This window comes from Mesoplodon bidens, assembly GCF_964165515.1.
Source record: "Mesoplodon bidens genome assembly, contig: HAP1_SCAFFOLD_49, whole genome shotgun sequence".
Classification (NCBI taxonomy): domain Eukaryota; kingdom Metazoa; phylum Chordata; class Mammalia; order Artiodactyla; family Ziphiidae; genus Mesoplodon; species Mesoplodon bidens.
The window spans coordinates 1505421-1517819 of record NW_027671810.1 but is presented as its reverse complement, the minus strand read 5'-3'; the positions used below and the strand labels follow the sequence as shown (position 1 = coordinate 1517819).

Sequence of the window (12399 nt, the reverse complement as noted above, 5' to 3'; positions counted from 1 at the left end):
GGGAGATAGGTCTTTTATGGAAAATGTCAGAGTCAATTGCTGATAAGCATGACTCGGCAGTGTGCCCTCCCTTTTGGAGCAGCAAAGACAAACCAAAGGAGCTGCATGTGCATCAGCAGCCCCCATATCCTAAGACCCTGGAGGACCATTTACAGCAAAAACCTATCCAGTTCTTCTGGGGTCTCCCGTCTCTGCACAGCGAGTCCTTGCCCTCTGCTGTTCATGTCTTGGCTGACAGTTCCTCAGTCTTTATTTTCAATGGAAACTCGAATGTCTCCACAGGCCAAGAATCACCAGTGCTTCCCGATCCCCTGCCTCTGTCCTTGCCTGAGATTCAGCCTGAACCCTTGCCTCAAACCCTGCCTCAATCTCAGCCCCTACCTCTCACTCAGGTCCAGTCCCAGGCCGACCCTCAATCCCCACTCCCAGGCATACCATCTGATCTTCTACCCCTGATTAGGATCTGTGGAGTAAGTCTCCACAGACCTCAGGAGGAGTCAGAGTCTCCCTCCTCATCTGAAATTCAACAGCTGGAATGGAACATTTTGCAGAAACAACAGGAAAATTTGTGGGGTTTACCCTCTGTGGTCCAAAGATCTCGGGAAGACTTTTGTCCATCAGCTCCTAACACTCCTCACCACTGGGCCACCCCAGGCCCACGTTTCAATCTCCGTCCTTCCTGGGGAGTTTCCTCTCAGTGATGAACTTCGGAAGAAACTAGAGCATCACCTTCGAAAGAGGTTCATCCAGCACGAGTGGGGCCTGCCCCACAGAATCTACGAGTCTGTGTCACTGAGATTGCCTCCAAATGGTTTTTCAGAGGCATCTGAGTCGGAGAGCAATAATGGAGTCTCACTGACCTCTGTGTTTAAGGGTCAGAGCAGCAAAAATGTAAATGTTGGATTGAGCCAAACTGGAAGCTTCCATGAGAGGAGCTCAGAAATGTTCCAGCTAGAGGAAGATGTGGGGAAAGATCTGGGACACAGCCTAGAGAATGGCCCAAAAGATCACCTGTTGAATGACCCAAAGAGCTCTTCAGGTAAGGATCTGGGGTATGACTCTGAGAAAGACCTAAACAGTCAGATGGTGAGTCTCTCAGAGAAAAATTCAAGGGTGTCAGCAAAGAGTCTAAGTCGGAGACAACTTGAAAATGTCCTAAAAGTACATTTGAGCAAGAAGTTGGAGGACATACATGAGGGTCGGCTCCCTGAGACTGTGCGTAATTCATGGCATGCTATCAAGCAAACATTGCTTCTTTCTGTGAAATCCCACACCCAAACAAAACAGAGAAGTTTGCCCTCATCAGTGGGTGAGGCCTACCCCCTGAATACCTTCTAGGACCTGACTTTTGTTGATTCCAGTCCACAACAGATGCTGGAAGCCCATATTAAAAGGTTTCCTATGAGGATGTTGTGGGCCCTTCCCCGCAAGGTCCTTGAATCCATACAGATCTTTAAATTGAAAGATGCCTCATGCCAGTCCTTGTCTCATGCCAACTTGCCCTCCTCAACCAATGTGATTTCTGAGGCAGACTCCAAATCTGGGAGCTTCAAGTCCTTGAGAGGAAGCTCTGCATCTCTCCATGGAGACAAAGTGGGAACAACAAATTCAGCCCCTGACCTGGATCGTTCTCTCCCTGCCACCTCACCTGTGGGCAAAGGAGGACAGAGGGTCCTGAGACAACCACGCTCTGATGTCAACCGTGGGCTGGCAGAGGGTGTTCAGAGAATTAAGGATGCCAGACAGACTCGTCTGCCTGTCTCCCTCTGCATCACAGGGAAAGCAGGTCATAGACAGACTCAACTAGACAACAGATATCCCCAAAAGCTGCTTGCAAAGCAAGCTGGGGCCAGATATGAGCCAAAGCGTAAGAGTGTGAGTTCCAGTGATAAAGGAGAAATGCAACAGGGCAAAAAGGTGGAGAAGTCAGAACCTGTTTCAATGCCCAGATGGTCTAGGGAGGTATTCACGGCTGAGGAGCTTGACACTCTTCAATTAAAAACTAGTGACATGTTGGCAACTAGCAAGCCAGGGAGCTCCCAAATGATAAATGTGAATGAGAATAAAGTAGAAACTACCGTGACCACTGGAAGCCCCCCACCCAAATTACCAGTTCCCCAAGATCCTAAATCATTAGACCTTAAAGAACAACTGTTCAGTGAGTTGAACTTTAAACTGGAGAACAGGGAGCATAGCCAGGCTCAAGGCCAACCCACTGACACATCCCTTGCTTCAGATAACTTGACTAACGAGGCCTCACTGACTCATGCCCAGGGTGTCTCAGGTGGGGACATGGGAGCTTCCCAGGTGCTGCATGTCCATTTGGAGGACAGAGGAATCAGGATGCAGCAGCAGAAGGGACCTTGGGTCCCTAAGCATGCCTTAAGGAGGTGCCAGGATAAGAATTTCCCACCAACTGCAAAGAGAGTGAGCCCTCTGGAGCCCAAGGCAGAAGAGCTTGATCGAGGGGATAAAGGGTTCGGGACATCCCAACTTAGGAGGAAGCGTTTCCCTACTCAGGAGATGGTACTAGCGAAGACACTTGCGAGCAAGTCTTCCCAGATCCTATCACAGAAGGGACAGCCTCTTCCTGAAGGCCATATCAGAAAAAGAATGAAGCACTTCTTGCAATGGCTTTTTTCTGGGATAAAATACAAAAGGCAAGAAGATGCCCAGGAAAAGGGCAGCCCCATATCAACTGTGCAGAACAGAGGCCTAGTTAAAAGTAGAGCTGCCTTGACTGGGACAACTGAAGCTCAGAAAATCGCGACAGGCATCAGGAAGTTCCTAGATGAGAAACCGGGGTGTCAGTATGCAATGGATGTCACCTACTCTCAAGAGCCCCTTCCTTCCCCAGTGCAGTTTAGGAAAACTCAGCAAAAGGCGCAAGTGCAGGTCTGGACAGAGCCTGTCCAGGGGCATCCTTTCAACCACAGGGCTCCCTCCTGTAAACTGACAAATATCAAGTCCTGCCATCAAGAAGCTATCTTTGCTGGCCAGAGTTATCCTCCAAGTAGTACAAGACAGATCAGAGATAAGAAGAGACAACCCCAGAAAGTTGTGGCATTCAAGGACCAGCGACTGTGTCACAAACATCCCCCACCAGTGTCCCACAGGGAGCCTGTGCCCCATCCAAGCCCCACCCGCAGGCGTCAAGCTGGCCAGGCACCCACCACTGCGCTCAGCACTGCTGAAGACCCTGTGTTCAGACATCTGTCTCTACTGTCTAGACAGAAAACACTGCCCCAGAATTTCCAGGGATGAAGACTTCCCATCCAGAAATAACTCCTTCCTTGTAGAGATTATTGATTCTCCCCAATAAATATTTATCTAATAATAGTGTATCTTTTCTGTGTACTGTGTACTGTGTTGGGGGCATGGGTTTTGGGTAACTCAGGGCTTATGTGTAAGGGAAAGGAAGGAGATAGTTCAGCTCTTACTGATTGCTTCCTTTGGCTTTGGCTAAAAGGTGACCAGTCCTCTGGAGTTCTTGTTGAGAAATAGATATTGTGCCCCTTCCACCCCCGCCACCCCACCCCCGCCCCGCCCCAAAGCCCATTTCCTCCCTGATGAAATTTGAGGAGGTGGGCTTTGTCTTCTGCCGCTTAGCTTAGCCTTAATGAACATGTATAGCAGCCCACATCTCCCCCGTCACTGAATGTTTTATATCCTGTAGAGAAGTAGGGGAGATAGGTCTTTTATGGAAAATGTCAGAGTCAATTGCTGATAAGCATGACTCGGCAGTGTGCCTTCCCTTTTGGAGCAGCAAAGACAAACCAAAGGAGCTGCATGTGCATCAGCAGCCCCCATATCCTAAGACCCTGGAGGACCATTTACAGCAAAAACCTATCCAGTTCTTCTGGGGTCTCCTGTCTCTGCACAGCGAGTCCTTGCCCTCTGCTGTTCATGTCTTGGCTGACAGTTCCTCAGTCTTTATTTTCAATGGAAACTCGAATGCCTCCAGAGGCCAAGAATCACCAGTGCTTCCCGATCCCCTGCCTCTGTCCTTGCCTGAGATTCAGCCTGAACCCTTGCCTCAAACCCTGCCTCAATCTCAGCCCCTACCTCTCACTCAGGTCCAGTCCCAGGCCGACCCTCAATCCCCACTCCCAGGCATACCATCTGATCCTCTACCCCAGAATAGGATCTGTGGAGTAAGTCTCCACAGACCTCAGGAGGAGTCAGAGTCTCTCTCCTCATCTGAAATTCAACAGCTGGAATGGAACATTTTGCAGAAACAACAGGAAAATTTGTGGGGTTTACCCTCTGTGGTCCAAAGATCTCGAGAAGACTTTTGTCCATCAGCTCCTAACACTCCTCGCCACTGGGCCTCCCAGGCCCATGTTTCAATCTCCGTCCTTCCTGGGGAGTTTCCTCTCTGTGATGAACTTCGGAACCTCTCATTTCTCAGTCCTGATGTCCCGACACTCCCGGAGACACAAATCCAAAAGAGGAGCGATTTCCTGATGTGGAAGGAAAAGGAAAAGAGAAAAGATTCTTTTCCAGAACAACTTAGGCCAGACTACCAACTAAATTCTTCATGGAAAATGTCAGAGTCAATTGCTGATAAGCATGACTCGGCAGTGTGCCCTCCCTTTGGGAGCAGCAAAGACAAACCAAAGGAGCTGCATGTGCATCAGCAGCCCCCATATCCTAAGACCCTGGAGGACCATTTACAGCAAAAACCTATCCAGTTCTTCTGGGGTCTCCCGTCTCTGCACAGCGAGTCCTTGCCCTCTGCTGTTCATGTCTTGGCTGACAGTTCCTCAGTCTTTATTTTCAATGGAAACTCGAATGTCTCCACAGGCCAAGAATCACCAGTGCTTCCCGATCCCCTGCCTCTGTCCTTGCCTGAGATTCAGCCTGAACCCTTGCCTCAAACCCTGCCTCAATCTCAGCCCCTACCTCTCACTCAGGTCCAGTCCCAGGCCGACCCTCAATCCCCACTCCCAGGCATACCATCTGATCCTCTACCCCAGATTAGGATCTGTGGAGTAAGTCTCCACAGACCTCAGGAGGAGTCAGAGTCTCTCTCCTCATCTGAAATTCAACAGCTGGAATGGAACATTTTGCAGAAACAACAGGAAAATTTGTGGGGTTTACCCTCTGTGGTCCAAAGATCTCAGGAAGACTTTTGTCCATCAGCTCCTAACACTCCTCGCCACTGGGCCCCCCAGGCCCATGTTTCAATCTCCGTCCTTCCTGGGGAGTTTCCTCTCTGTGATGAACTTCGGAACCTCTCATTTCTCAGTCCTGATGTCCCGACACTCCCGGAGACACAAATCCAAAAGAGGAGCGATTTCCTGATGTGGAAGGAAAAGGAAAAGAGAAAAGATTCTTTTCCAGAACAACTTAGGCCAGACTACCAACTAAATTCTTCATGGAAAATGTCAGAGTCAAGTGCTGATAAGCATGACTCGGCAGTGTGCCCTCCCTTTGGGAGCAGCAAAGACAAACCAAAGGAGCTGCATGTGCATCAGCAGCCCCCATATCCTAAGACCCTGGAGGACCATTTACAGCAAAAACCTATCCAGTTCTTCTGGGGTCTCCCGTCTCTGCACAGCGAGTCCTTGCCCTCTGCTGTTCATGTCTTGGCTGACAGTTCCTCAGTCTTTATTTTCAATGGAAACTCGAATGTCTCCACAGGCCAAGAATCACCAGTGCTTCCCGATCCCCTGCCTCTGTCCTTGCCTGAGATTCAGCCTGAACCCTTGCCTCAAACCCTGCCTCAATCTCAGCCCCTACCTCTCACTCAGGTCCAGTCCCAGGCCGACCCTCAATCCCCACTCCCAGGCATACCATCTGATCCTCTACCCCAGAATAGGATCTGTGGAGTAAGTCTCCACAGACCTCAGGAGGAGTCAGATTCTCTCTCCTCATCTGAAATTCAACAGCTGGAATGGAACATTTTGCAGAAACAACAGGAAAATTTGTGGGGTTTACCCTCTGTGGTCCAAAGATCTCGAGAAGACTTTTGTCCATCAGCTCCTAACACTCCTCGCCACTGGGCCCCCCAGGCCCATGTTTCAATCTCCGTCCTTCCTGGGGAGTTTCCTCTCTGTGATGAACTTCGGAACCTCTCATTTCTCAGTCCTGATGTCCCGACACTCCCGGAGACACAAATCCAAAAGAGGAGCGATTTCCTGATGTGGAAGGAAAAGGAAAAGAGAAAAGATTCTTTTCCAGAACAACTTAGGCCAGACTACCAACTAAATTCTTCATGGAAAATGTCAGAGTCAATTGCTGATAAGCATGACTCGGCAGTGTGCCCTCCCTTTGGGAGCAGCAAAGACAAACCAAAGGAGCTGCATGTGCATCAGCAGCCCCCATATCCTAAGACCCTGGAGGACCATTTACAGCAAAAACATATCCAGTTCTTCTGGGGTCTCCCGTCTCTGCACAGCGAGTCCTTGCCCTCTGCTGTTCATGTCTTGGCTGACAGTTCCTCAGTCTTTATTTTCAATGGAAACTCGAATGCCTCCACAGGCCAATAATCACCAGTGCCTCCCAATCCCCTGCCTCTGTCCTTGCCTGAGATTCAGCCTGAACCCTTGCCTCAAACCCTGCCTCAATCTCAGCCCCTACCTCTCACTCAGGTCCAGTCCCAGGCCGACCCTCAATCCCCACTCCCAGGCATACCATCTGATCTTCTACCCCAGATTAGCATCTGTGGAGTAAGTCTCCACAGACCTCAGGAGGAGTCAGAGTCTCCCTCCTCATCTGAAATTCAACAGCTGGAATGGAACATTTTGCAGAAACAACAGGAAAATTTGTGGGGTTTACCCTCTGTGGTCCGAAGATCTCGGGAAGACTTTTGTCCATCAGCTCCTAACACTCCTCGCCACTGGGCCCCCCAGGCCCACGTTTCAATCTCCGTCCTTCCTGGGGAGTTTCCTCTCAGTGATGAACTTCGGAAGAAACTAGAGCATCACCTTCGAAAGAGGTTCATCCAGCACGAGTGGGGCCTGCCCCACAGAATCTACGAGTCTGTGTCACTGAGATTGCCTCCAAATGGTTTTTCAGAGGCATCTGAGTCGGAGAGCAATAATGGAGTCTCACTGACCTCTGTGTTTAAGGGTCAGAGCAGCAAAAATGTAAATGTTGGATTGAGCCAAACTGGAAGCTTCCATGAGAGGAGCTCAGAAATGTTCCAGCTAGAGGAAGATGTGGGGAAAGATCTGGGACACAGCCTAGAGAATGGCCCAAAAGATCACCTGTTGAATGACCCAAAGAGCTCTTCAGGTAAGGATCTGGGGTATGACTCTGAGAAAGACCTAAACAGTCAGATGGTGAGTCTCTCAGAGAAAAATTCAAGGGTGTCAGCAAAGAGTCTAAGTCAGAGACAACTTGAAAATGTCCTAAAAGTACATTTGAGCAAGAAGTTGGAGGACATACATGAGGGTCGGCTCCCTGAGACTGTGCGTAATTCATGGCATGCTATCAAGCAAACATTGCTTCTTTCTGTGAAATCCCACACCCAAACAAAACAGAGAAGTTTGCCCTCATCAGTGGGTGAGGCCTACCCCCTGAATACCTTCTAGGACCTGACTTTTGTTGATTCCAGTCCACAACAGATGCTGGAAGCCCATATTAAAAGGTTTCCTATGAGGATGTTGTGGGCCCTTCCCCGCAAGGTCCTTGAATCCATACAGATCTTTAAATTGAAAGATGCCTCATGCCAGTCCTTGTCTCATGCCAACTTGCCCTCCTCAACCAATGTGATTTCTGAGGCAGACTCCAAATCTGGGAGCTTCAAGTCCTTGAGAGGAAGCTCTGCATCTCTCCATGGAGACAAAGTGGGAACAACAAATTCAGCCCCTGACCTGGATCGTTCTCTCCCTGCCACCTCACCTGTGGGCAAAGGAGGACAGAGGGTCCTGAGACAACCACGCTCTGATGTCAACCGTGGGCTGGCAGAGGGTGTTCAGAGAATTAAGGATGCCAGACAGACTCGTCTGCCTGTCTCCCTCTGCATCACAGGGAAAGCAGGTCATAGACAGACTCAACTAGACAACAGATATCCCCAAAAGCTGCTTGCAAAGCAAGCTGGGGCCAGATATGAGCCAAAGCGTAAGAGTGTGAGTTCCAGTGATAAAGGAGAAATGCAACAGGGCAAAAAGGTGGAGAAGTCAGAACCTGTTTCAATGCCCAGATGGTCTAGGGAGGTATTCACGGCTGAGGAGCTTGACACTCTTCAATTAAAAACTAGTGACATGTTGGCAACTAGCAAGCCAGGGAGCTCCCAAATGATAAATGTGAATGAGAATAAAGTAGAAACTACCGTGACCACTGGAAGCCCCCCACCCAAATTACCAGTTCCCCAAGATCCTAAATCATTAGACCTTAAAGAACAACTGTTCAGTGAGTTGAACTTTAAACTGGAGAACAGGGAGCATAGCCAGGCTCAAGGCCAACCCACTGACGCATCCCTTGCTTCAGATAACTTGACTAACGAGGCCTCACTGACTCATGCCCAGGGTGTCTCAGGTGGGGACATGGGAGCTTCCCAGGTGCTGCATGTCCATTTGGAGGACAGAGGAATCAGGATGGAGCAGCAGCAGGAACCTTGGGTCCCTAAGCATGCCTTAAGGAGGTGCCAGGATAAGAATTTCCCACCAACTGCAAAGAGAGTGAGCCCTCTGGAGCCCAAGGCAGAAGAGCTTGATCGAGGGGATAAAGGGTTCGGGACATCCCAACTTAGGAGGAAGCGTTTCCCTACTCAGGAGATGGTACTAGCGAAGACACTTGCGAGCAAGTCTTCCCAGATCCTATCACAGAAGGGACAGCCTCTTCCTGAAGGCCATATCAGAAAAAGAATGAAGCACTTCTTGCAATGGCTTTTTTCTGGGATAAAATACAAAAGGCAAGAAGATGCCCAGGAAAAGGGCAGCCCCATATCAACTGTGCAGAACAGAGGCCTAGTTAAAAGTAGAGCTGCCTTGACTGGGACAACTGAAGCTCAGAAAATCGCGACAGGCATCAGGAAGTTCCTAGATGAGAAACCGGGGTGTCAGTATGCAATGGATGTCACCTACTCTCAAGAGCCCCTTCCTTCCCCAGTGCAGTTTAGGAAAACTCAGCAAAAGGCGCAAGTGCAGGTCTGGACAGAGCCTGTCCAGGGGCATCCTTTCAACCACAGGGCTCCCTCCTGTAAACTGACAAATATCAAGTCCTGCCATCAAGAAGCTATCTTTGCTGGCCAGAGTTATCCTCCAAGTAGTACAAGACAGATCAGAGATAAGAAGAGACACCCCCAGAAAGTTGTGGCATTCAAGGACCAGCGACTGTGTCACAAACATCCCCCACCAGTGTCCCACAGGGAGCCTGTGCCCCATCCAAGCCCCACCCGCAGGCGTCAAGCTGGCCAGGCACCCACCACTGCGCTCAGCACTGCTGAAGGCCCTGTGTTCAGACATCTGTCTCTACTGTCTAGACAGAAAACACTTCCACAGAATTTCCAGGGATGAAGACTTCCCATCCAGAAATAACTCCTTCCTTGTAGAGATTATTGATTCTCCCCAATAAATATTTATCTAATAATAGTGTATCTTTTCTGTGTACTGTGTACTGTGTTGGGGGCATGGGTTTTGGGTAACTCAGGGCTTATGTGTAAGGGAAAGGAAGGAGAGAGTTCAGCTCTTACTGACTGCTTCCTTTGGCTTTGGCTAAAAGGTGACCAGTCCTCTGGAGTTCTTGCTAAGAAATAGATATTCTGCCCCTTCCACCCCCGCCACCACCCCCGCCCCACCCCAAAGCCCATTTCCTCCCTGATGAAATTTGAGGAGGTGGGCTTTGTCTTCTGCCACTTAGCTTAGCCTTAATGAAAATGTATAGCAGCCCACATATCCCCCCTCATTGAATGTTTTATATCCTTTAGAGAAGTAGGGGAGATAGGTCTTTTATACCTGAGGAGCGTTAAGTACAGGTATACTTTCTGAAAATAATGCTGAAGAAGAAATAACAGCTTAATCATTATTTAGAACTCAGTGACCAGAGGCTCCTACAGGGTGCTCAACCCTGAATGGCACTATTTGGGCGGAGGTGCTGCTCTACTGGACCCTGGGCTACTTGCCGTAGGGTCCAGGAACAGCACAGCAGCTGCTTAAGAATCTGTCATGTGGGTCATGTTAATGTATCTGGAGAGCATACTTTAAACTTGACATGGAGGTTTCCTTACTAGAAAGGCACCCTGGGGAAGTGGTTCCCCTCCCAGGATATTTTTTCAGGCTGCTCAGTTGATGACTGGTTTTTTTTTGCAGAGGAAAAACACCACTCAGCTGTCAGTGGTAGGAATGTTGACCAGGCAGCCACCTACCTCCCAGGGTAAAATACAGCTGAGAGTAAGCAAAAGATGTCTTAAAGTGAGTGGGAAAGAAAGAAAAAGTGAAGGGAAAGAATGTCCTTACTGGTGGAACAAAGTTCATGCCTCATCTTTCCCATATTCTGACCCTGTCCTGCTCCCCCATTCCTCAATCTGATCCAAGCACCATGTCCTTGAGGCTGACCAGAGAACTGCATCTGTGTCTTTATATTTAAAGTGGGTGTTTTGTAGACAACATATAATTGGATGTTGTTTTATCCACTGACAGTCTGTCTTTTAATTGGTGAATTTAGAACACTTACATTTAGTGTTTTTTTATATAGTTGGATTAATATCTGCCATATATGTAACTGTTTAGTATTTATTATGTGTATTCTTTTTTCTTCTTCTCTTTTTCTGCCTTTTCTGATTTTAAACAAGCACTTTATACGACTCCATTTCTCTCTTCTCTTAGCATGTCAAGTATTCTTCTTTAAACAAACATTTTCATGGTTGCCCATGAATTTGTAATATACATTTACAACTAATCTAAGGCCACTTTTATATAGAACATTATACCACTTCATAGGTAGTGCAGGTTCCGTTATAACAGAATTCCCAATTCCTCCCTCCTGTCCCTTGTAACACTGATGTCATTTATTTCACTTATCCATATACTATAATCACCCAATACCCTATCATTATTATTATTAGGTCAACTGAGAATAAGAAAAAGAAAAGTTTTGAGTTCCGGCAGAGAGCGCGGTAAGAAGCGGATCGCGGCCTTCTAGCCCGGGGCCCTCCAGGCCCTCCGGCCTCTGGTCGGCAGGTGAACTGGGGGACCCCCGGGACACGCTCAGGCTGCGTCTTGCCGAGCCCCAGAGCCCTCGCCGCAGCTGCCCACTGACAGGGCCCGAGCCTGGAAGCAGCAACGAACTGCTCCCCCACCCCCACCTCCGCGACCTAATGGCGGCGGCCCCTCGGAGCCCAGATCCCGCTCACCGCCGGGTCTCTTGACCCCACGCTGCAGGGGTTAGGCGAAGCCCCCGGCAGGCCACCGAGGACGTGGCGCCTTTGGGCGTCGGGCGTGGCAAGGCGAGAAGAATGGCGGCCACTGGAACGCCGTGGAGGGCCGTTAGAGCCTCGAGGGCCCGGGAAGGGGGGTCTACGTGGGCGCCAGCTCAGCCACCCTTAGGCCTTGGAACCCGCGCGGATCCGGGACCTGAGGTGACCTCTCTGCCCCAGTTGGTCGAGACCTCACCTCGTCCGGACAACGACGGACAAAGGCCTTAACGGGCCCGGAAGGTGAGCGGAGCCCCGGTCGACGACGGGTGGAACGTTTGCGGGTCATCGGGCGGTTGGTCGTCGTTCTACCAAGACCTCGATGTTGGAAGATAGAAATGGTAGAATAACGTACCACATGCGGCCAATAGGAAGTGCCAGCCACCCTTTGGGAAGATTTACTGGCCGTTTATAGAAGGCCTGTGTATATAATATGAAAAAGCTGCTCTCAACATCCCCCCCAACCTTTCGAAAGAAAACTTTTCGCTACATATAGGCCTAGATGTGAAGAGGTTGCCGTATGATAGAGTTAAAGTCACATGTCTTGTAAATGCCCATTTGTTTCTTTAAAAAAAACCTCCAGATAGCTCTGGTGGTTGTCCACTTGAGTTTCAACACTCAGAGGCACTGAGCATTCAAGCCTGTCAATTTCAGACTTCTCCTCATGGCAAGCTAATGCCAAGAACGTGTTCCTCCCCACATTATCACACTCTGATTTTCAGAGAGAGAATGTTTCCCTCCATTTACCAGACACCTGTCTCTGGGGACACTCTGTTACCAAGCACGTGGAGGCCAATAGCCATTCTTTCTTTGGCTTTAACATCCAGGGACTCTTGGAGAGACAAATAAAAAAGAAAATGGCTTTCCAGAGTTTAGAGAAGAAACAACAGGAAGAGGGACCATTTTCAAAACAAATGTCAGAATACCAACGGACATTTTCAGGGAATTCATTGCAGTCACTTGATGTAAAGGACACTAGAGCCCCCCAAACTGGCTGGAACAGTGAAAGCAAACCAGAGCAGCTGCGCATTTGTCAG

The 12399-nt window shown here is 49.3% G+C and overlaps 2 protein-coding genes across 2 annotated transcripts in view; both read left to right on the top strand.

Moving 5' to 3' along the window:
* LOC308611009 (spermatogenesis-associated protein 31D4-like) overlaps positions 1-9488 on the top strand; it is a gene marked incomplete at its 3' end in the record, with an annotated part of 236282 nt that extends 226794 nt beyond the window's left edge. Inside the window, 4 exon segments of the mRNA XM_081259960.1 lie at positions 5820-6491; positions 6495-7538; positions 7542-9464; positions 9468-9488. Coding sequence (XP_081116086.1) covers positions 5820-6491; positions 6495-7538; positions 7542-9464; positions 9468-9488 — 3660 coding nt within the window.
* On the top strand, positions 24-4158 carry LOC308610988 (spermatogenesis-associated protein 31D1-like; the record flags this gene model as incomplete). Its single annotated transcript, XM_081259941.1, is given in 4 exon segments — positions 24-650; positions 652-1335; positions 1339-1917; positions 4114-4158. Coding segments are annotated over 4 exon segments (1935 nt in total).
* Positions 9489-12399: the final 2911 nt, after the last annotated feature.